Genomic DNA, 26,189 nt, shown 5'->3' with positions numbered 1-26,189 from the left:
ATTTAAGGTTTAAATTAAAATAATATTACATAGTATAACAAACAGTAATTTCAAGTTTTTGCAAACCATTCACAATTAACGGTGTCGTATATTCAGCCCTTCCCGCCCAATTTTCAGCGATGCAAGTATAATTTCCCGCATGATCAGCTGTCACGCTTTCTATGGCCAGAACATGTGTATGTCTTGTGAATTTTGTCGTTGCTATATTCAAATGGTCAGGCAGATGATAATCATTCAGCAACCACTTAACACTCATTGGCCAATCACCACCGGCAATGGTGCATTGTATAGACGCGGGTTCACCGAAGTTCAAAGGTTCTTCGCCGAATTGAAAAGGCGTTATACGCGGCGGCACTGAGCGATTTTAGTAACAGTGTGTGTGCGAGAGAATATAAGATATGTTTCTTGTAGTTTAGTAACATCAAATGGAAAATTTGGGTTGTAGAGGTAAGATTTGTTAGATAATGTGGTGAAGTGTAATTTGTTATGTACGTTTTACATAGTTACATTTACTCTCAAATATACATAGTGCACATAAATAGGAGCTCAACAGCTAGTATATCTTCATAATATGTATATAATTAGAGGAGGATTTTTTGAACACCGCAACCGAGCCCACCAATATTATATGTGATTGAAAAAAAAAAAAAAATCCACAATGATTGTTAGTCATTTAAGATAGGCTTTGATAAATCGTGTATTCATATCTATTATACCATTCACGGTAATATTTGTGCTGTACGTCGTTGAGCCAGCCTCATTACTGGCCGTACAAGTGTAGGTGCCAGTGTGTGCTGGTGTGGCACGCGGTATCGATAACACACTCGATTTGCTACTAAAGCGATTTGTACGCATTATCGGTTGGAGTGTGTCGTATCGCGCGTCACCAGCGGCGCGTTCAAAACTCCAGTTGATTTTGATTGGACGATCTCCTTTCTGTATTTGACAAAGCAAATCGATGGAGTCGCCTGTGTTGATTATGTCATCGTAACTGAAGGGTGTGATTTGTGGAAGGACTAAAGAATAAATTTGCAAAATTTAGAATAACGCTTTTTCAAGTTATAGTTCATTTTAAATCAACGCAGAGCAGTTCAGTTTAAATATTTTCTTTCTAATCATGAACTACAAAATTAGGCACGTTTCAATTATTTTCATTCASCGATGTTTTAATTATTTTTTTGCTATTCGATTTATTCAGCGGCATTTAATTTACGTATTTTAAAACAAAATACACAAAAATTAATAAGATGCCTTAAATTTTTGCCTTCTAACTTAATTCAGCGCAATTTAAAGTTTGCTAATATTTTATTTCCGAATTCAGTTTAATTCAGCGCAGTGCAATTCAGCTCCAATATTTTCTTTCTAATCATGAACTATGAAATTTGGCACGATTCAATTAATTTTTACTATTCAGCGCAATTGATATTTTTTTGATTGAATTCAGCGGCATTAAATTTTCATTTAAAACAAAATATCCACAAATTAATAAGATATGTTCAATTTTCACTTTTTACCTTAATTCAGCGTAATTTAAGGTTTGCTAATATTTTATTTCCAAATTAAACTTGAGTTTAACAGCTTTTTTTTTTTAAACACATTCAGCCATACTAAAACACTTACATACATATTTAAACTTAATTATTGTGCTTTGTGAGTATTGTGGATGAACGTATAAATTACAACAAAGAAAAGGATACTAAACATACATAAAGATTTCAAAATAAATATGCTGAATGTCTTCATCTTAAGCAAATACCATTAACCAGCAATTCAGCAGTGTAAGCACTCTGGCCCGCTTTGTTATTGGCCAAACACGTATAATTGCCCGAATTCRCAGCTTTCACCGATTCCACTGTCAATAAGCTAATGCGATCACCAATCTTGCTAGCCAACACACCCATATGCGAAAACAATGGCAACTCGTTATGGGTCCAACGAATCTTCAGCGGCAAATCACCCTTTGCCACATGACAAGTCAGCTGTACGCTGTCCCCCTCATTGGCTTCAGCATCGAAGTTAAAAGGATGTATTGCAGGTAGTACTACACATGTACAAACATACATAAAAARGGGAGGATGGGTTGTAAGCCGGCAAGCGAAAGTGAATAGGAAGCGTAGGGAAAATACAAATGTTTTATTTTTTATGTACAAAAACTTATACATAATATGATTATAAACCAATTATGTGAGTTAGTAGCAAACAATAATCGATTTTTTATGTTTAATAAATTTTCTTTCAATAACCATTGACTTCTAACTCGGTTTGATAGGAACTCACGCCCGCGCGATTCGTTGCTATGCACGCGTAGACGCCACGATGTTCGGCGGCAATATAATCAATATTCAATGTACTCGATTTTGTCGACATGCGACCGATAATAATTTCGTAATCGCCAGTTTTCAACGTTTGATTATTCAGCGTCCATGTAATATTTATGGGTAGATCACCTTTGGTGACCGAACATTGCACACCCAGAGAATCACCAGAATTTGTGGCTTCATCACCAAATGAGAAGGGCATAATTTGTGGTGGCACTGTAGGCAAAAGAGGAAGAGTTTTGTGTGACAGTGTACAAAAGGCAAGGAAACTTTCTTTAAAATTAAAATTTTCCAAAATTAAAAGTAATTTAAAACTTCTAAGTACATTAATTGAGTTAATATTCAGCGCAGCCACCATTCACTAGTAATTCAGCTATTTGCTCTGCGCTGCCCGCCGCATTGCTCGCAATACATTTATAGGTGCCACGATGATGTCCGTTGATGGCATCGATGCTGAGCGAACTTAATTTTGGTGACATTTTAATAATACGTATGCCGGCGTGTTCATTTGTGATCAGTTGTCCATTCAGCGTCCAGTGGAGTTGTAGTGGCGTATCGCCTTTGAAGACCATGCACTGCACAGCGGTGCTATCGCCGTAATTTGAGGGTTCCTCGCCAAAACTGAACGGCATTACTTGTGGCGCGACTGATAAAAATGTGCAGTTCATAMAAAAGATGTATACATTGCAATTTTTGTATAAACACATAAAATAAATTATTATTGCAAACTTAAAAATTTTATATTTAATATTTTTGAACCTAACACTAATAAATTTTTCTTTAATGTAACTATTTAGTATGAAATAATGGCAAAACAGTTAAGAATTAATTTACAATTCACACATTTTCGACGATCATAGAACGACGAATTCAGCAAATGTGCACGCAAAAAATGCGAAAGCGTTTTCATATCACTACAGTACTACAAAAAGCCTATTCAGCGTGWATGCGAAACTACAATTAATTCTTGCAAGCGTATTCTCAACAAAAACAAACCGTTAACTTGTAATTCAGCTACGTATTCGCTGGTTCCCGCCTCATTTGTTGCGATACATTTATAAGTACCGCGATGCAACGCTGCCAATGAGTCGATATTCAGCGAACTGGTACGTTTATTCAGACGAATTAGAGAAAACCCATTTTCACCATTCACAATAGGCGCCGAATTCAGCGACCAACGTATTTTAATAGGCAAATCTCCTTTGGGTACGACACAAGTAGCGCTTGCAATTTCACCCATATCAGCAGTATCTTCTCCAAACGAAAACGGTAAAACTTGCGGGGGTACTTTAATTTAAAGAAACGATAAGCGTAAAACAACAAAAACACTACAACAAATAAACGTWAAACTAAATATATTTATATATTTTTTCTATAAATGTTTGCTTGCACAAACCATTCACATGCAACTCAGCACTATATTCAGCACTGCCCGCCTTGTTTGATGCAATGCACTTATAAATGCCGCGATGACGCGCTTCCAACGAATCAATATTAAGCGAGCTGGTGCGTGGATTCATACGCGATAGCGTAAAACCATGTTCGCCGGTTATAATAGGCGCTGAATTTAAGGTCCAACGTATTTCTATGGGGAGGTCACCCTTCGGAATTAGACAAAACACTGCGGCGATCTCGCCAGTATTCACAGGCTCCTCACCAAAATCGAATGGTTGTATTTGGGGTGACACTTAATTTAAATTGAAGGATAATGGATAATATGGTATGAAWACGACATAAAATAAAAACAAAACACAATTTGTAGATATAATAATATAACTGCAATATTTACACTAATTACTAAGAAATATCGAGTTTTCAAACAAACCGTTCACTTCTAAAACCGCAACATATTCTGCATAACCCGCTGAATTGTTCGCTAAGCACTTGTAAGTGCCGCGGTGCATTGCTTCGAGTGAGTCTACATTCAGCGAACTTGTGCGTTTGTTCATTTTAAATATGTTAAAACCATTTTCACCGTTTACAATAAGCGCTGAATTCAATGTCCAGTATATGTCGAGTGGTAAATCGCCTTTTGGCACGACGCAAGTAACACTAGCAACCTCGCCACGATTAAGTGGTTCGTCACCGAAACTGAATGGGCTAATTTGTGGTGCAACTATGGGCAGAAATACAGAAAGTGTATATTCAGCTATGCTGAATTTGAACAACAAAGCGAAACTGAAATAGCCTGATCAGTAACCTAACTGTGTGGAAACCTCGAATACATTTAAACCGCGAAACCCAAAAAAAATTAAAAATTGTCACTTCAATTTTCATTGGGCGTATTTTTATATTCTTGTATACAACTTCACAATTTATTTGCTATTCAGCGCAGACTTAGCTCGTCTTGTTCTGAAAAAAAAAATACTACTAACACACTACACCAACACCAATCGTATCGAATATGCAGCTCCTTTGAGAATTTATAAAAGAGTTGGGTGTAGAAAATAAGCTTCAAAATCAAGCGCGTGAATACTTTGTAATTCAGCACAGAGGTTTAGCGTTGAAAAAGCTAATATAGGGATTATTATTATGTATACATATTTATATTTACTTATTTCATAGCAAAAAATATTTTTTGTTTTTTTATTAAACGCACCATTAACATGTAATTCAGCCGCATATTCAGCAAGTCCGGCCAAGTTCACAGCTATGCAACGATATATGCCGCGATGTTTGGCCTCCAATGAATCAACACTTAAGTAGCTTGTACGCGCATTCAATTTCATAATAATAAAACCATCGACGCCTGATGTTATAGGCTCATTATTGATGGTCCAATGTATATCGAGCGGTAAGTCGCCCTTCAGAACTACGCAATTAATGCTGATAATGTCGCCCATATTAACCACTTCGGCGGGAAAACTAAAAGGCAGCACGTGTGGAGGAACTGTGTGGGATTTGAGTTAATTTTAATTTGATTTAGCGCTAATTCAGCAAATTTTAAATAATTCCTTTTTTAATTTGGCATTCAATTTCATTTCCAGGCTTGAATTAACGAATTCAAAAACCACAGCAGACTTTGCTCGAAAATCATATGGGTGAATTAGAATTTTCAAAAAAAAAAGTACTAAACAAATTTATTTTCAGCGCCAATTCAGCACATAACATTTTGTATCTATGATTAATTTCACACTGCACCAACACCAAATTTGTCGATATACTCGTTTATTATTTTATATTTGCCGAAAGTGGTATAAAAGATGTGTTTCTAGAAGAATTAAGCGACASCTCAGTGTAATTCAGCACTTTTATGCAGCGAATAAAATACTACGTATGCAATAATTGTTAGTAAAATTACGTTAACTATTTATGRTGGTATAATTTGGTCGGTCACGCACCATTAACCTGCAATTCAGCAGCATATTCAGCAATTCCAGCTAAATTGACAGCTATGCAACGGTAAGTACCACGATGTTTAGCCTCCAATGAGTCAACGCTCATGTAACTGGTGCGAGCATTCAATTTCATTATATTAATACTATCGACTCGGTTAGAAATTGGTTCGTTATTTAGCGTCCAGAATATATCGAGCGGCAAATCGCCTTTTAAGATCATACATGTAGCGCTTATCATATCGCCCATATTAACAACCTCAGCGGGAAAACTAAAAGGTAATATGTGTGGCGGAACTGCGCAGAAAAAGGATATATACAATATTTGCTCAAAAGGAATTTTGGGAGTATAGGAAAAATTAACTAAAAGAGAAATTAAATGGTTTAAAATTTTGTAAGCGTTTATATTGCTGACAAACCATTAACATGTAATTCAGCTGAATATTCTGAAAATCCCGCTTTATTGTTCGCTATACACTTATAAAGGCCACGATGTTTTGCCTCAAGTGTGTTAATACTCAGTGAGCTTGTGCGTGGATTCATGCGCATTAAAGTGAACCCTTCTTCGCCGTTTATAATTGGTGCCGAATTCAAAGTCCAGCGGATATTCAGCGGCAAGTCACCCTTAGTAACCATACACTGTGCGCCAGCCATTTCACCGAAATTCAGAGCCTCATCACCAAAACTGAATTGCATAATTTGAGGCGGAACTAACGCCAATGTAAGGTTGAAGAATGGAGCGAGAAAATTAAAATTTTTGGGTGCCAAAATTATTCAACAAAKAAATTTAACAAAAGTTATATAATCCTTTACAACATTTTATGTATATTTAAGATCTATTTTGTACCATTAACTTTCAAATCGGACGCATAAAGGCTCGACCCCGCCTTATTTTCCGCAATACATTTGAATAATCCACGATGATGTTCCTCAACGGCAGCGATATTCAGCACACTTGTTTTTGGCGATAGTTTCAATATTGTTATGCCCTCTTCCCCGTTAATAATGGGTCTTGAATTCAACGTCCATTTAATGTTAATTGGTATATCACCCTTTTGAATCATACACTGCACGCCAGCATTTTCGCCATTATTTATGGGTTCGTCGCCAAAAGAAAATGGCATAATGGAGGGAGGAACTGGTAAGGGGAGGAAACTTTAAGCGTATAAGAAAGCAATAAAACAAACTACAACATCGACTACAAAAGCAGCTAACACCCAAAACTTTATACCATTAACTTTCAATTCAGCGACGTAAGAGTCGGCGCCGGCTTTATTTTCAGCGATACATTTGAAAATTCCACGATGATGTTCTTCTACTGAGGCAATATTTAGAACGCTACTTTTCGGCGACAACTTAAGTATAGCTAAACCCTCTTCGCCGTTTATAACCGGCCTAGAGTTGAGAGTCCACTTAATCGTAATGGGTACATCACCCTTCTGTATCATACACTGTACGCCAGCGCTCTCGCCAGTGTTGACAGGCTCCTCCGCAAAAGAGAAAGGCACTATGGAGGGAGGAACTGATGGCGGAAGGAGAAAATTATGACTGGTTTAAACCAAAACAAGAAACAGCAGAAAAGGATTGTAAAATTTGCGGAAAGAATAAAGAATATATTTTCAAATGATTTGTTGAAATCAAGAACTACCATTGACAAGTAACCACGATGCATGTTCAACACTTCCAGCCGAATTGCTCGCCACACAGCTGTAATTGCCGGCGTGACGCGATCTCACCGATTCTATATTCAACATACTAATACGTTGACCGCTACGTGTTATCACCACACCATCGTTGGAACCGAAGAGTCGAAAACCGTTAAAACGCCAAAAGATGTCCAAAGGTAAATCACCCTTGGTTACGGCGCAATTGACAGTAGCCATATCCTGTGCATTAACGGGTGCGCCGAAGTCGAAGGGTAAAATTTGTGGTAGAACTATGGAGCGGTAAAAGGTTTTGGAAGACGAAAATTATTATGTACACAAACAAAAAATTCTCAAAAATAGAAGACTATATATTATATAACGCCACAAAACTATATATCGCTCTCAAACCATTCACAGCTAATAAAGCCGACTGCTTGGTCTCGCCGCCATTATTTGTCGCCACACAGCTATAATTGCCCGCATGACGTGCCCGAACCGACTCGATGCTGAGTACGCTAATGCGTTGACTAGTGCGCGTGACAACTAAACCATCGTTGGTAAAGACGCGTCCACCATTACGCGTCCAGTAAATATCCAGCGGAAGATCACCCTTTTTAACGCTGCAGTAAGCCGAAACCATATCCATTTCATTAATGCTCTCATCACCAAAATCGAAGGGTAGTATTTGTGGTAGCACTGGGGTAGGGTAATCGTAGAGGCGTTTGGTAAGGGAATAAACATTAAATCAAAAAATGTAATTATCAAGAAGTATAACTTAAAAAAGCAGTGAATTATTTTGTATATCGTTTGTAATTTAACCATTAACGGCTAGTAACGCCCACTGCTTAACCACGCCACCGTTATTTGTCGCCACGCAGCTGTAATTGCCAGCGTGGCGTGCGCGTACCGATTCGATGCTGAGTACGCTAATGCGTTGACTATTACGTGTCACTACTAAACCGTCATTCGTGAATACGCGTCCACCATTGCGCGTCCAATAAATATCCAGCGGTACGTCGCCCTTGTTTACTGTGCAATATGCTGACACCATATCCATTTCATTAATACTTTCCGCGCCAAAGTCGAAAGGCAAGATTTGTGGTAGGACTGAATTGGCGGATGGGGGAAAGGAAATAAATAGCAGAAAAAATGGAAAAATTCTACATTTAATGAAAACAATTTATAACGCTCTCAACCATTCACTGCCAACATGGCAGATTGTCGCGTTGCACCAGCATTGTTTGTCGCCACACAACTATAATTGCCCGCATGACGCGCACGCACCGATTCGATACTTAGAACGCTTAACCGTTGGCTATTCCGTGTGACAATCAAACCATCATTCGTGTAGACTCTTCCGCCGTTTTTCATCCAATATATATCGATTGGCAGGTCGCCTTTATTGACTGTACAAGAGGCCGAAACCATATCCTGTTCGTTGATGCGTTCCTCGCCGAAATCGAATGGCACAATTTGTGGCAAAACTGCATGAGTGGAGGGGAATGAAAGTACGCAGGTAGGAAAAGGAATGCAACTGTGTTAGCGCAGATTAAATTATAAAGCAATAAAAAATAGTAAAATCATTAACGTAAATGACTCTAGCGCTAAAGCTAACCATTAACCGCCAGCACAGCCCAATGCGTGATAACGCCAGCATTATTTGTCGCGACGCAGCTGTAATTGCCAGCATGACGCGCACGCACCGATTCGATGCTCAAAACGCTCATGCGCTGACTAGTTTTCGTAACGACCACACCATCGTTCGTGTAAACACGTCCGCCATTCTTTGTCCAAGCTACATCTATTGGAAAATCGCCTTTATTGACAGTGCACGATGCCGATACCATATCCAGTTCGTTAACGCTCACCTCACCGAAGTCGAAGGGTACAATTAGTGGCAGAACTTGTGAGTTGTTAGAGAGATTAAAGCGGAATTACGGTAATTTTACTAAAGAACTTTGGTATTCAGTAGAATTTGAATTTTACAAAATACAATTTAAGCTTTTAAGACCATTCGTATGTTTATACTATAACTCGCATTTTCATTAAAATGTTACATATCACAGGGTACAACGGTGCTTAAATTAGTGAGAAACCTAAAATGCAAAAGAACCTAAAAATGTAACAACTACTCGGCTACAAAATTCAAAAATCTTTAAATTTGTTTGCTAGAATTTCTAAAACTCGTTCATCGACGAACCATTGACACTCAGCTCGGCGGTGTGATAGGCCTCGCCGGCCGCATTACGCGCTACACAAGTATAGTTCGCACGATGTCGCGCATGTACCGACTCTATGCTCAGCATGCTAATACGTTGCGTGGTTTTTGTTATTAGTATACCATCGTTGGTCACCAGTTTGCCTGAACCGCCTAGTTTTGGATCCGGCGCTGTAGTCCAATACAAAACGATCGGTGTATCGCCTTTATTGACAGTGCATGTGGCCGAGACCATATCATTCATGTTGATCGCATCTTCACCAAAATCGAAGGGAACAATTTGTGGCGGCACTAATTGGTGATGGAAAGGGAATAAAGTGTTACCAATGTATTGCTTAACTGGAGAACACAACAAACCCACGTTGATACTCGCTGAAGAGTGAGTATTTAACCTAATCATCTTATCAAATTGTTCAGCCACAAAAAAAAATTACCGGTTGAGTGTAAAGACGAAGCAATTCTTARCAGAAGGCTTACTTTTAATGTAGCAATTGTGAGTTTAGCGGACGGACTTTTGGACTGCTTCGCCGTTGCACTACAAAACCGGTTTGGTGTTGTAAATTGGATCATTTCCTCGCTTAACGGCACAGGCAAATGATCAATAAGTTGTGTATGAAACTTACCCATAACTTGTACTTCTAATGAGCCGCGCGCTGAATAACCTTCGGCATTCTTAGCTACGCAAGTGTAAGTCGCTTGATCGGAATTACGTTCCACATTCTCAATTATCAAAGTGCCATTTGGGAAGACCTTCTGTTTGCGGTTGATGGGTAAAGCGCGATTGTCTAAAAAATAAGTCGTCATATTTTTAACAAGTACTACGCACAAAAACACTTAATTACTACTCACCACGTTCCCAAACGATCGAATCAATTGGATAGCCTGCTACGGGGCAGGTTACCATTAAAGTTTCGCCTGCTACAATAGCTTTCTTTTCCATCTGACGAATGTAGGGTAAACCGTAGACATTTAATTTTGCCGAGTGTTCGGCTACGCCAACTTTGCTCTTCGCTATACACTTGTAGAGACCGCCATCGTTCGCATGCACAGATGTGATATTCAAATAGGAGACRACATCACCATTTACTGTCACATATTGGCCCACTTGGTAACGATCAATATTTGCGATTTTCTTGCCATCGAGTTCCCATGAGATTTCAGGTGTTGGATTGCCGCCAGCTACACACTTGAGGAAGACGCTTGGTCCAGGTTCCATTGTCTCTTCTTGGAATGCCTGTCGTATAACTGGTGGATCGAAACGGCCGCCTAATTTCAATTCAGCACTCGCTTCTGCAGATTCTTGATCGTTGCGCACGAAACACTGATACATGCCCTTATCTTCCTTCTTCACCGATTCGATGCGTAATACCTGATCACTGTGTCCAATCGATTTGCCATCCTTCAACCAACTGATAGTCTTAATTGGGTTACCACTATATTGGCAAGTGAATACAGCTGGGCGGCCGAAATCAATAGTTTGTGTGGGTGGATCGATTTTCGCTGAAAGTGGTGCGGTCACAGTGAGCACAGTTTCTACGCTCTCACCGCCAACTGAGTTATTGACGACACACAAATATTTGCCAGAATCTTCGACCACAGCATCCTTAATAATCAATGTGCCAGAAACTTGTTTCACGCGCTCATTTAGTATAACGGCTTGTTTGCGTGTGGTGCCTTCAATGAACTTATACCATCTGCAATAGAGAGTGAARTGTTAACAAAGTTATACATAACCTAAAAGAACGCACGAAGATGGTTAAAAATGAAAAAAAAAAACAAATGAAATGCTATGCTATGCGCTGTGTTGGTTGGTGATCAAATAAAATTGTTCTTCTAAGCCCATCAAATGAGATGAAAGTTACGAAAGCTTCAACAAAATTTAATATGAAGCTAAAGTAATTGTGAAAGCAACAACGAATATGTTTGGCATGAATTACGTACAGGAACGATATACCCACCTTAGCGTTAAGCATTGAACTAAGTACTTACCTTACGAATTTTGTTGCATAACTTAGCATTTCATTTCAATTTCTCTTTTTTCATTTTTAACCAGCTTTTTTTTTTAGAAAACTTGCTTTTAGGACCCTCGATAAAGCCTAGTACGACCTAACAAAAAGGAACACACATTATAAAATCGTCGACGAGAACATGGAAAAATCAGCTACATATATTGAGCTCTAAGAGMTTTGAAAGAGTTTATGAAGATCGTGAAAGCTTATACTCAAGAGGCAAGATAAAGCTTCTTGCTACTAATTATTGCCTAAAAGTAAAGATTTAGCAGAAACTCATAAAACTTGCGGGATAAGAGAGACAAATAATATTTTCCGCCTAAAACACCGAGTTTCTGAGTTTGTGATATTCTTTCAAGAGTATATTAGAAATCTGCAAGAAAAAGCCCTTCTCAAATATGTACCTATAAACCGGCACTGGGTAGCCTTGACCTGGACAGTGACCAACAAAAGTACCGGCCAAAGGCACTTCATTAATCTCAATACTTTTAATAGCAATGCGTGGCTTCACATGACCAACTGGTTCTATAAAAGAAATAAAGTCAGAGGACACATCTACAAATGCAGTACAAGTATATCAGATAAACTACCTGAATTGTTTCAAATCATAACCACATTTTAYCTAAATAGCGGCATTGGATATGCTTGAGCCTGACAAAGTATGGCGAAGCTGGCACCTAGGCGCATTGTATGTTCTTGCAGACGATCACCGGAAACGGTTGGTGCGACGCTGCCGATAGGCTCTGGCGGAAAAAGAAATATTTTTTACCGTTTTTGCAAAAAGGAAAATAAAGTAGAAATAAAGGACAAACCACCTGAAGTTTTGATAGTGTTTATATACAGACCGGTTTGGCAGGGTTCTAGCAAGTATACTCTAAATTTTTCTGACTAAAAATTGAAAACTGTTTTTACTTTTACCGAAAAATAGGTGTTGGGTAGGATTGTCCCTGACAGAGCATAGTCACGCTATTGCTTGTCTCCTTAGTCACTTCTTGCAAGCGACCACCCGATATTTTGGGCGCCACGCTACCAACGGGTTCTATAGAGAAATTAAAATTTATTTAAAAGCTTTTTGCCAACTTTTATCTTTATATAAGGACATGAGAGTTAGTTTAGACGATTTTCGAAATAATTTTTCTTCACTGCAAACTGCCTGAGATTTAACACTTGATTGTAAACATGGTTAATTAAAAGCTTTCAAGATATTTGAAATCGATTTCATTTACTAATATTAAAACGTTTTCAGCATATGCTTTTCAACGAAACTAACCTTATTATAGGTACGGGAAAGGCTTGTGCTTGACACAATAGAGCAAAACTTTGTCCAAYTTCTTTTACAAATGTAAAGCTTTTAGATTCTCCAGAGAATGTAGGAGCTTTTGCGCCAACAGGCTCTACAAGTGAGGAAAAAATAATGGATTGCATATCAGATTAATAATGCCCTTTGTTGGGAAACTTGTAGTGATTTTAGATCTTTTCTATTAAAACTTTCCTTTGAAAACTTTTTTTAAATAAACAAACAACTTTAGTGTAAAAAATATTCTGTAGCTTTAACTACCTTATAACAGGAACAGGCCATGCTTGAGCTTGACACAACAAAGCAAAACTTTGACCAAAGTTGCGCGAAAATGTAAAACTTTTCAAGTCATTGGAAAAAGTGGGAGCTTTTGCGCCAACGGGTTCTAAAAAAGTTGGATTACAATAAATTGAGAATAACTTTAAATATTATTTAATCATCCAAAAAAATTTAATAACTCAATCACAAATTTACAGAACCAGTTAGTAGTGTAACGGAGCCCCTTAGCGAAAATCATATCGGCATAAGTTTTTGTTTAAACAATGGTCAGCAATACCTTATTATTGGCACCGGAAAAGCTWGAGCTTGACACAGAAGTGCAAAGCTTTGTCCCACGGCGCGTATATAGGAGAAAACATTTGAGTCTGTCGAGAACGTAGGAGCCTTAGCGCCTACCGGTTCTACAAAAATATATTGAAAAGGAAATGGTGTYAACTTTTTACATGTAAAATAAAGTWTTAAAMAAGCTTTTTGTAGTGAAGGACTACTTCCTGCGTTGTAATGCGAAATTAAAAGAAAAGGTTTACTGGCAGGTATACCTAAATAATGGCACTGGATAGGCTTGAGCTTGACACAGGAGCACTAAATCTTTGCCTTGAGCTTCCACGAAAGTGCTGCTTTTCGCTAGGTTGGGAAAAGCGGGCGCTTTAGCACCAAGTGGTTCTTGAAAATGAGAAAAATATAAAATGTAATACATACTGACTAAGAAGATCATGAAAACTGCCTGTTGAGAGCTTTTAAACAATTTTAAAAAACTTTATATGACAATTAGCTTAAAGCTCTTTACCTAAATAAAGGCACCGGATACGCCTGTGCTTGACACAACAGCACAAGGTCTTTGCCTTGTTTCTCAATAAATGTGCCGCTTTTTAAAGCGGTTGGAAATGCGGGAGCTTTGGCACCAAGTGGTTCTTTAAAAATCAAAATMAATTATCTAAATATTGAATATAATTTTTTACAAAAAATTAACTGTATGAATATTGCCTGAATGTARTAGAAGTGGGAGGACGTTTTAAATCTTATAAAATCGTTACCTTGTCAGCGGCACTGGAAATGCTTGAGCTTGACACAAAAGCACTATGTCACTGAAACTTTTACCCATAAGTGTGCTTATTTTCGATACGGTGGGAAAGGTGGGACCTTTAGCACCAACGGGCTCTATGAATGTAAAAGCAGTTTTATTGCAATATATAAAACATACACAAAATCAATAAATTTCAATAATTGAGAACTGCCCAAGAATATTTTAATATGTAATATAAATAAATAAAATAAAATAAAAATTGAGATTAAGTGTACACGAATCTCAATTTTTTGGAAAAACACGTGGCACATAATCTTGTTAATTATTTTCTTCTTGCCCTTAAATCGMAACAAAACTAACCTTATTATAGGTACCGGAAAAGCTTGAGCTTGACAAAGCAATGCAAAGCTCTGACCGACACTGCGTGTAAATGAAAATGAGCTGGAATCGGTGGAGAAAGTGGGAGCTTTAGCTCCAACGGGTTCTAAAAATTTTTAATTGTCAAAATATTAGATATGGGAATTTATTGAATATGAGAACTGCCTGAATATAAAGGAATATCAAACATAAAGCCATTTATTTTCARACTTTTGGCTTATAAAAACCTTTACCTTATAAATGGCACAGGAAAAGCTTGTGCCTGACACAAAAGCGCAAAGCTAGAATTCACTGAGCGTACAAAAATGCTACCCTTGGAATCACTTGAGAATGTTGGTGYCTTAGCGCCGACAGGCTCTGAAGTAAGAAAGAAATACATACAAGATTTCAAATATATTATAATATAATAAATAACAAGACCAGTTGGCAGGTGGCGCGCTGAATGGTGGATGATTTTCGCGCATTACTCAATTGAAATAAATAAAATAAACGATGGACGTAATTTAATMTCTATGTTTTCTGTAACTTTCAGGTGGAACGATTAAGTTTTMTATATTTTTGTTTCCTATAAATTCAGTATTTTTTCACTTATTACCTAAAAATAGGTACCGGAAAAGCTTGAGCTTCGCATGTCATGGCCAATGTACTACGMCTAGGTGCATAAATTGTGAAGGTGCTGGCAACACTTGGAAATGCAGGTGCTTTAAAGCCCACGGGTTCTAAATATTATATAATTACCGATATATGCAATTAGAAATCTAAAGTCGTTTATAATTGAAAATAGGTGCCGAATGTTGGGGTTTGTCGTGAACATTTAAATTTAAACTTATATTGAATTACAAAATACATTCTTCTGACCTAAACACGGGCACAGGAAACGCTTGAGCTTGACAGAGAAGCGCTAGAGTAGAGTATATTGGTGCTCGGCTCGAAAATGTTTGTACCTCACCGGAGAAGGCAGGCGCCTTCGAACCAATTGGCTCTGAAAATATTTATTATTCGAAAGGAGAATAGAGTGCGAATACTGAAGAATATTTTCCTGAATGTGGGGTGATATATTTTCCATAAGGTAAACTGTTTTAATATACGTTTTTTTCAACCATCGTGCTTTAAAAAAAAAGTAATAATAAAAAATAAAAGAAATTTAATAGACTGTCCAAAGAAAANAAATTTAATAGACTGTCCAAAGAAAAAATTTATCGTGCCAGTCTGCACTATGAACAATTATGTTAATTAATTCTAAAAGCTGATGAGGTTCCATGACATTTTTTCATGCAGGAAATACGCTTGAGGAGTTTCGAAGTACAACAACTAATAAATATCTATTTTTTAAACTTAAACTATCTTAAGTTTGACACGAAGCTTGTAATACCCTGAAAAATACTTTGGAGAACCTATACAATATTTTCCTAAATAATCATCTTAAATCCACCTCATCAGAGTCGATTTAGCCATGCCGTATAATAATCCCTCAGTTTATGAGGTATCGCTCTGAAATTCCGTACTCTTGCTTTGCTCTCCACGATATATGGAACCGCCGATATCGGACAACTATAGCATACACTATCGATTACTATGGCATACATACAGTCGCCGTATAAACGGACCAATCAAAATTTTGATAGAGATCTTTTTATACCCTGTATGGTATAAGAAATACACCAGTGAAGGTTAGAACAGATTAACGTGCAGCCGAAATTAATGTATTTTCTTTCCTTTTTTAATTTAATTAATGAAATTAAGTTCGCTAGGCCTTAGATAATGAGAAAACGAACGTACAACTTGTATAAATGCCGTAGACTGACATAATCAAATATCTAACCTAATATTATATACACATTTAATTTTTCCTTTACCTTATTACGGGTACTGGATAAGCCTGCGCTTGACACAGCAAAGCAAAGCCAGTATSTTCTTGTTTTTGCACTTCAATTAATTTATACTCCAGCGAAAATGTAGGAGGCTTAGCACCGACGGGCTCTAGAGATGTATGTATATTATTATAGCGCTTACTTATTGCATTTGAAGAAATACTTATTATAYGTTTATTTTGAAATTGCTTTTGAAAACTGCCTCCCATTTAACAATATACTCTTTACTATTGTATTTTCTGATAAATTAGTTTGTTTGAATTATTGAATTTGCTAGCCTTCACCAAAGGTCAAAGTTACTATGAATTCCGTGTCTCACATATTTTTAGCCTGACCCAGTTTACGCTTAAAACTAGAGCGTGCGAACCATGAACTTGAATGTGATAAGTGACAATATCAATTGAGGTCAAATAGCAAGGTTAAACGAYGTACAAAAACGAAGCAACCAATCAGCTGGACTATATGAAAAGGAGTAAAACAACAATGAAGAAACAAAACWCATACGAAGGTAAGTCTATTACCCCCTTAAAAGTTCAATGTCAACTACATGTACATAGGTAGACTTGTAGTACGTATGCATGTATATGGGTTAAAACAACACTAACAACACAAATGTCAAAACTATAAACGGAAAGTGAAAATTGAGCGGCAAATGGCAAACCTCTAGCTAAATTGTGCGCGAATTTTTAAATCCATGAAAGTGAAAACATGAGAAAAATGCTGGTAGTTGGTAATAAAAAGCAACTACAAAAATATGTATGTATGTATGTATGTATATGCACATGTGAATGACTTTCCGACGAGCATATACGACGACCGTAACAGCAACTACTGGCGCACAAACAAACGCTGCCAACATATCAGTAAGAGGTCGGTGACCCAAAAACGTGACCCGACGATTACCCACAACGCAGCGTAGACGTGCAGCGACGCAACACGCTGCAGCAAGCGATCCGATTCATTCATAAATAGCTGCGTAGTGCAGTATGCACGTTGAARAGTGACAGCAGCAACGATTRAAACTTCTATTGCCGTTACGTTCTAGCATGCGCACGCAGAAAACCAGTTTTTTACATTCTCTTTTGTCTGCAGTTTCTAAATAGAAAAGCGTAATCAAAACAAAATTACAAAAACAGTGTGCAAGCGAGATGACTGCTGACTGTTTACGAATATGGCGAGCAAAACACATGTACGCCGAGTAGGGGTAATTGTTTTGGGAAATTTTTGACGCGTAGCGCACATGCGCATTGCCGACGTGCATTATGTGAAAAGGACAGTAAGTTGCATGCAACCGTGCGAGTGCGTCAACTGATATGTACCATCGAACAGCTGTATGAATGGTTTGTTTAATGACACACATTTACGCGGCGCAAATAAACCACAAATTATGTTGTTGTTGTTTTTGTTGCTTGGTACGAKGTGGTGATTTTTGTGGTATGGGTTTGTAAACAAAAGCGTACTTTTCGCGGCTTTTGTTTTTGTTGTGCGACTTCAAACGGAGTCGTTGCGYTTGGTAGATAAAATTTTTTTTGTCTGCTTTTGCTTTACGCTTGCCTTTGCGCTTTGTTTACTTCTGCTTTCTTCTACTTTATCTGTGCAGACAGCCTCCAAAAGCCACTGAGGGCAGTTGTCATGAAGCCATCGGCACATACATCATATATGAAATCGTACATATTYGTATGTATTCGTACATATAAATATGTTTGTATACTTATTCCACATTGCCGAACGCTTWTTTTATGTGTAAGTTGTTGTAGTGTAATTCAAGAATGAATGTAACGAACGCCCTATTTGACATTTTCCAAGCGAGGCTCGTTAAATTATTATTTAGTTATTTTGTTAATCGGGAAGGAATTATAACAAGTAATTAAATAAATCATAGATATTATACAATGAAACTCCTCATAACGGACACCCACCGACACAGTGTTTTTGCCTAGCTAATGGAGATGTCCATAAATGGTACGTATTGTTTAAAAAAAAAAAAAACTGTCGCACAAAAATAATAATAATAATAAGAATTTTAAAACCTGGTAAATATAAATTGTAAACAATTTTCTTGTCGCCTTTTATGAAAACTTGTCCCTTTATCAGAGATAATTTGAACGAAATGTTACCAAAGCGTTCTTGTCTGATCTTGGAACACACTAATAWATCAATATTTTAATGCAAAAATTGTGTTCACGAAATTTGTCCAGTATTAATGAATCTCACTGCATTACTTTGTATAGTAATCAGAATTTTGCGCCTGCTGAGTCAGTAGAAACACAGAAATAGTACATTTAGACGACTCTCAATGATCGATAACTGTTGTGGTGCACTACAAAATTTCCATAGTTTCTATACAAACTTCACGATAACTTGTATTTTGACCAAATTTACTAAATATGTATTTTTGAGTATATCTAACCTATAAGCCGGCACTGGATATGCCTGCGCCGGACAGAGTATAGCAAAATTAGCATTTAGGCGTCGCTCTATACCAGACCATTTGGTATCAACGGACAGTGTAGGCGGTTTTGCACTGACAGGCTCTATGAATAAAATTATCAATCATAAATTTTGCAACACAAGCAAATATAATAAATAGCGTAAATGCATTTTGCACCTGAATGTTGGCACTGGATACGCCTGTGCTGGACAAAACATGGCTAAATCACGTCCCTGCATGCGCTCGTTCCATGAGCGACGCATGTCGTGCGAGAGCAATGTTGGCGCTTTACCGCCAACAGGTTCTAAATTAACAGAAATAAAAAGATATTTTTTATTTAATAAAAAATTTAGTTGCGACTTTCAAATGCAACGCAACAAATATGCAATCCAAACCCACGTCACAAAAATATGACGCAACAAACTGCCTGAAGTGTTTTGAAATTCGTACAACTAGCCTGGTTTATTGATTTACTTGAAAACAATACACCGGTCTTTATACTTATTTTAAATGAATTGCAAACTATGTATTCACCGAAAATTTGGTGCCGGATAGCCCTGTGCTGGACAGAGCAAAGATAAATCGCTGGTGGCGCGTAATTCCAAAGGTTTGTGCACTAGGGATGGGGTGCGCGGCGCGGCACTTGAAATCGGCTCTAAAAAATTAATATAAGAATATGAGCAGAAGGCTTTAAAACGCTGCATGAATGTTGGGACTGTCAGCGGCCTTATGAATTATTAAAAATTTCTGGCATATATTTTTATAATACGTTATCTGAACTCATTATATTTGCCTCAACTTGAAAATAACAATATTTCGAAACATTTTTTGATTTTAAAATCTAAAATTAAATTTAGTGGCATTCAATGTGTATTACCGAAAATTGGGTGCCGGAAATCCCTGCGCTGGGCAAAGTAATGAAACACTACTTCCATGCGCCATATTTAAGGGTTTACTCATTATTGAAGGTATGCGCGGAGCAGTACTTGAAACGGGTTCTAAATTTTAGATACAAAAATTTATTGAATGTTCAAATTTATTTTGTGTTGAAAACTGTCTGAATGATTTTTTGGAATACAAATTAATATTTCCTTAACAAATTCAATATGTTTTATCTTAAATAAATATTAAAAAAAAATTGGGATAGCAAACCTAAAACTAGGTGCTGGGTAGCCCTGCGCCGGACAGAGTATTGCTGTTTCCGCATTTGACTCGACAATATTTGGTTTATAGGTGAGCGCATTAATTTTTGGTGGCGAACTAGAAACAGGTTCTGGAAAAGTGTAACAAGGACATTTGAATTTATCGATAAAACCACTCCATGTCAATAGAATTTAAATATTTAAGGGGTTATATCCATGTGAGACTTTACATTGTAAGTATGTATGTATACATATTGAGGAAAATTCTCCGAAAATTGTATCCGGCAAATAGTTTCGGAGATATGAGCGTGTTTGTAACACTGTTTTCAGAGTCGGTGATAAAAAATTCTTAGAGCGGCAGAACCAAATTATTTTAAATTTTCACACAACCTTCTCAGTATTTCAGGTAATGATGGTTTAAGCATAATAAGATGAATATCATCTTTTTCACCGTCGGACAAGATTTTTCGGAGTTCATCCACAGTATCAGAGACTTTAAAAAGCAATTAAAATGAATCCTTATTAAAACACATTAAATGCCTTAATTTACATTTTTATTTATTATTTTCTAATAAAAAAGCTTCTTAAAAATTAACAAAAGCTCATTTTTTCTGAGATGCATGTGGATATAACCGCTTAACACACATTTGATATAAGTACATAGGAAAAAACTGCCTGAAGTCTCCGTATTAAAAGAATTTTCAAATTTCTTGAAATCTTCCTCATTGCTTACCGAAAGTTTGGCGCTGGGTAGCCTTGTGCAGGGCATAAAATCGAAACGCTTGAATGGTGAGCCACACTTAATGGGCGTGCACTAACCGGTGGCACTTTGGGTGCCGTACTGGAAACGGGTTCTGTGCAAATTGTAATAACTTTTATTCAAAAATCACAATGAAAGAAAAATGTAGGAAATTTTCACTTGAAAACTGCATGAATGTCATAAAATTTTTGGTAGAGCTAATAGCGTTTACAAATTCGTTGAACTTTTTAATTTACATTGGTAGAATCTTCGGGCAAAGCCCGGTGGGGGAATGTTTAGTATCGCGCCGGTTAAGTATCGTTTATGGAGAAAAACAGGGTCGGGCTATCCCCCCTCCCGACCCCTTATTGGAAAGAGGAAGGATCGAACTTTTTAATAAACCCCCCCTCGRCCCCCTAGATCCCCTATGGACCTGTAGGGAGGCCTTTGAAAATTACCAAAAATCAGTGTTTTTGCTCATTTTTCCATACAAACTGAAACCAATGCAACCCAGCCAACATTTTTGTATGGACAAGAAATCAAAATAAAGAAAGCCAAAATGTTTCAGTGCAATGTATATACGTATATAATTGCATCTATCCTTCGGCCGCGCTTTAAAAAAATAACCTTGGCCGGTCCAACACCGGCTACGCCATCCACAGTATTTTAGCATTGAACGCCTTTTCCTTTTCCTCCGCCTTTTCAAAAAAATAACCCTGGTCGATTCAACACCGGGGTGTTCAGGGTTCTTCGCGTAGAACTCCTTTCTGTACTGGCGGCCTTCGGCCGCGCTTTAAAAAAATAACCCTGGCCGGTCCAACACCGGCTACGCCATCCACAGTATTTTTGCATTGAACACCTTTTCCTCCACAGTGTTTTAGCATTTCATTCCTTTCCGTACTAGCGGCCTTCGGCCGCGCTTTAAAAAAATAACCCTGGCCGATCCAACACCGGCTACGCAATCAACAATATTTTAGTACTGAACACCTTTTCGCGTTCTCTTCATACATTTATTGCTATGTGGGTTTAATTTATTCCTTTTTGTTCGTGCTTTCTCGGTAATTTGACAGTTCAAATTAGGCAGTCATTTTGGTTTTCCGCATTATTGAACTCAATGCAGAAAAAGGTGTATTTTATTTAAAGATTTACAAAGAAATTAACAATCAAAAGTAATTAAAGACATTACTAGTGGTTTTTATAATTCATAAGTAATATATGTGCGTGAAAATGTATCCATAATTGGTTTAGTACCATGCACAACAGATGAAAATACACTAGCATATATTTAGAATTTTTCAAAAAATAGCATTTTTTAAAGTGAATTTGTGGAAAAATTTGTGAACCGATTTTTATAAAATATATTTTAAAATAAAGTTCGATAATTTAAGCATACATGCCTGTTTAAAATTTTCCAATTTTGTTCTCTCGTTTAGGTACGGTGAGCCAAAATTAACCGGCGCGATACTAAACACAACCCRCCCGGTGGGTAATGGCGGTTTGGCATGCACCGAATACCAGATTCCACTCTTCAATTGGGAAAGAAGGTTCAGAGTAAACACAGAAAAAGATGGTTGGCATAAAGACGTGATAGCTTCGTGCAACACATTAAACACATTTATACGGATGGCTTGAAAAAGGAGGACGCAGTTGGTGCGGGGCTATACTGTCCAGATTTTGGCATAAGGCGGCCTTTTAGCTGTTGGACCACTGYAGTAAACTTCAAGCAGAGGTCTCCTGAATCAAAATCTACGTGGACAGCCAAGGAGCAATCAAGGCTATAACCTCGTGTCGTATATCGGCCATAAGTATCTTGAAAACTAGGGCAGCAGTGAAGAGTGTCGCCAGAACCAAACGATTTCAACTCTACTACATGCCAGGTCACAAAGGCATCGAGGACAATRAAAATGTGGACGAGACTGTCAATAGTATTGTACGGCTGCACCAGAAAACATGATCAACATTGGACAATACAGGTATTGTTTATGCGACGATCTGAACAAACGCATAGCTAGGAATATCAAAATTCGATGGAACGATCTACCAGGGTGCAGGAACTGTAAAAGTTATAAGTAAAACGGTAGATCAGAAATATACATGCAAATTTCCTACTGGCACTCGATTGAAGGGGCTGCGGGAACATGATTGGAATACTCATTGGTCACAGTACGGTGGCGGTACATGCCTGCAGGAATGCAGGAAACGTCAACAGCTAGGAGGCAGGAAACAATGGACCAGCTTTTGTGCACTTATCCTGCATTGTAAAGGCTGCGCTTTAAGCATTTGAGACGCTTGAAGAGGTATCGCTAGTGGGGCCACAGATTCTGCTAAAATTCGCGTCAAACGCAGGCATCCTAAAGGCTGTCTACTTCTCGTGGATTTCACTACTGAACTACATCTGGTATCGCAAAAGACCAAACTAACCTAACAATTTAAAAAACCTTGCTCAAATTTTACAAAAATTTACCTAAACACCGGTACCGGAAAACCTTGCGCTGGACACAATAATGCAAATGTGCTACCCAAGTAATAACTTTTTACATCGAATTTGGAAAGTGAGGATACCTTCGGTACTGTACTGCTCACAGGTTCTAAAATTATGCATTTATTTAAATAATTGACGTTTACTAAACAAACAATGGTATATGCAAAACTGCCTGAATATTATATAWTTTGCTTCAAAATCATAGTTGCAAGCAAATAAAAAACACATCCCATAACATATAACACATAAAGTTACTACCAGATCAGAGAAAATCCAATTAGGCCGGTTACTATCGTTTTTCATCTGCTTAAGGTTCGGCCTGTTAGATATGTTTCGTACTTTTGATCTTAAAAAAATTGTGAAAGTGTGTTCGATGAAAATTGTCGAGAAAATTCAAAAAGCCACAATTTTTCGATCCTTGTTGTAAACTTGCTCAATTTTTCAGACCTAAAGCAAGCTTCATTTTGGGAAACATTCGTAAACTAATATAATCAACTTCYTAAATTTATAGCTGGCTTCAATACTGCTGCTACAAGAGTGCCGCCTAATGAAGCCATTACTTCTGCTTACCGATAACTTGGCACGGGATAGCCCTGTGCCGGGCATAGGATACCCAGCGAACCGCCGAGTTGTACAAACTCTATGCCGGTTTTTTGTATGAGGGCTACACGTGGTGCAGCGCCGCTAATAGGTTCTGCAATTTTGACATATCAAAGAAAATGTGAGATGCGAACGACAAAGTACTTATGTAAGTAGAAWAACTTGAAAACTGCCATCGTTATTATCAAAATTACGACTGAGCTTTTAAAAACTATGTAATTAGATAAATATTAAACACATAGACTCACTTTTGCGACAAAGTCATTACCTAAACATTGGCACTGGATAGGCTTGAGCTGGGCAAAGCATTGTCTGACTAGCGCCCAAAGCTATATCTACGTTTCTAGTTTTATCACCGGAAGTAAGGCGGGGACTCACGCTACCAACAGGCTCTAAAGACAACAATGAAAAGATTTACATGAAATTTCGGAAAATATTTACCTAAAAGTTTAGAATTATATTATTACATATTAAAATGTATAAATATAAATGTAAATGTAGATTGCTCYGAAAACTACCCGAATTTTGGAGTTTTTCGTGTGTTCGAAAAATGTAACCGTTTCTACGGGGAAAAAATTTTTACAATACCTAAAAAGTGGTACCGGATAAGACTGTGMTGGACATAGCAGTGTTACATCGGTGGCGTATCTGCCGCGTACCTTCGTTAACTCATCGTAAGCAATGATTTTTGGACCCACACTTGCTAYGGGTTCTGAGAAAAATGTTATATGCACATTAGGGGTATAACTTTTTCGATTTTTTTGAGAAAAAAAAAATTTACATGCCATAACACGATGAGGAATAGTAAAAAAATGATAACTGCGTTTTTAGTTTTTCGATTTATTTCAAAAACTTCACGCAGAATTTAAATTGAAAATTCGTATGAAAATTKCATACATATGCCAAGAAAAAACACCATATGAGATTATGTTCTGTTCTTTGTGTCTGTTTTGTTTTGCTCTTCTTCCGTTATKCGTCGTACTTTTTGCATATGACAAAAATAGATAACGGTAAATGCTTTATGAATGATTGAAACTTCGTATAAGCGTCGCGCCAGTTGCCTTTATTTAGCTGTCGGTCTCTTATTCAGTGCGTGGCGGCTGGAKTGAAAGTGTCTTCTTTAATTAACAATGTCTTTTAAAAAAAAATTCAAAACAATGGRAAAACAATTTAATAACATTTGAAAAATCTAAGAATAAGAGAAGAGAATTCAATAACATTGAAAACCCCTTGAGTGAATTGTGTAAGATTCCAAAACAGACCGTGATTATAGGAAGGTATAATGAATTATCAAAAACACGGAGAAATTGAAAAAGAAAAGATGCCAGATTATTTCAAACGACATGATTGCCTTGTGGTCGAAACTAAACTTTCCGAGCATAACACGTATACCCGCACAACGGAAGATAACAAAAGTTTTAAATGATTATTCAACATTTTTAAAATTCCCGGATGGCAGAAATGTTACAATGGCGTTCAASAAGTTATGTGATATAACTGATTTAAAAGGTGTCTGGCTAGGAACTGAGGACAAAAAGTTGTATGAACTCCAAACAACTACAAATGGAGAAGTTGGGTACACGACAGCTAAAGCAGTTTGTGTGGATCCCTCCAAAGCTGCCCTTTTAAGAAAAAATGTTCAAAGCAACTCGTATTTAAATAAAGTGGCGCTCAACACTTCAACATCATCAGCTGAATCTGTCGAGCAATTACATTCTCCACCTGTTGGTGAATATAAAGCTCCTCTTCAAAGAAAAAGAAATGCGAAGTGTTCAACAAAAGTAGCAGTGCCAATGGTAACAACAGCCCATGTAAGCACCAAAAATGCCGCTAAAATATGCAATGAATTGTCCAAAGAAGGAACAAATATAGCAACACCAACACAAGCAGGTATTCATAAAGCGATGATTAAAGCAGCGCTGAACTTGGAAAAAAATTATAAGAATTCCTTAAGAKATGACATTTGGTGCATTCATTTCGACGGCAAGAAATTTGGGAAGAAAGTAAGAGTAGCGGCAATGATTCTTGAAAACGGGAAAAGTTTGTCAATTTTTGAAGGTTTCTATTTAATAATATATTTTTAGAGCATTAAYTAACTTTCTATAACTTTTTTAAGGAATAAGGAATGTATTGGATAAATTTAACCTTTGGAATTCCATTCAAATGATTGTTAGTGACACAACAAACGTTATTACAGGGGTTAAAAGTGGAGTTGTTCGTTTACTGCAGAATTGTTTTCAGGAAAAACATTTGTCCCCACCGCAGTATATTGGATGCCAACATCATGTATTAGAWTTAATTTTGAAGMATGTGATGAATGAAGTACTAGGTGGAAAGTCGACATCGCCAAACATCAGTTATGACATATTTACCGAATTGATTATGAACAACGAAAACCTAAAACAAAACTACAAACAAAA

The 26,189-nt window shown here is 37.3% G+C and overlaps 1 protein-coding gene across 12 annotated transcripts in view; it reads right to left on the bottom strand.

Annotated features, from left to right (window-relative positions):
• The window catches only part of LOC108967369 (Down syndrome cell adhesion molecule-like protein Dscam2), a 155,407-nt gene that overhangs the window by 44,018 nt on the left and 85,200 nt on the right, over positions 1 to 26,189 (bottom strand). For 6 of the 12 annotated variants that reach the window (XM_018930723.1, XM_018930724.1, XM_018930727.1 and 3 more), the window contains 3 exons: positions 10,367 to 11,211; positions 10,141 to 10,302; positions 717 to 1,016 (listed from right to left, as the gene is read on the bottom strand). In XM_018930723.1, coding sequence (XP_018786268.1) covers positions 717 to 1,016; positions 10,141 to 10,302; positions 10,367 to 11,211 — 1,307 coding nt within the window. Of the gene's footprint in view, positions 1 to 716; positions 1,017 to 2,243; positions 2,535 to 4,917; positions 5,209 to 10,140; positions 10,303 to 10,366; positions 11,212 to 24,037; positions 24,162 to 26,189 lie in introns of all 12 variants that reach the window. The other 6 variants (XM_018930733.1, XM_018930735.1, XM_018930731.1 and 3 more) reach the window with 4 other exon arrangements.

This window comes from Bactrocera latifrons, unplaced genomic scaffold (assembly GCF_001853355.1).
Source record: "Bactrocera latifrons isolate USDA-ARS-PBARC rearing strain unplaced genomic scaffold, ASM185335v1 scaffold_185, whole genome shotgun sequence".
NCBI classification, from domain to species: Eukaryota; Metazoa; Arthropoda; class Insecta; order Diptera; family Tephritidae; genus Bactrocera; species Bactrocera latifrons.
The sequence above is the reverse complement of the archived record's forward strand: the minus strand, read 5'-3'. Positions and strand labels throughout refer to the sequence as shown.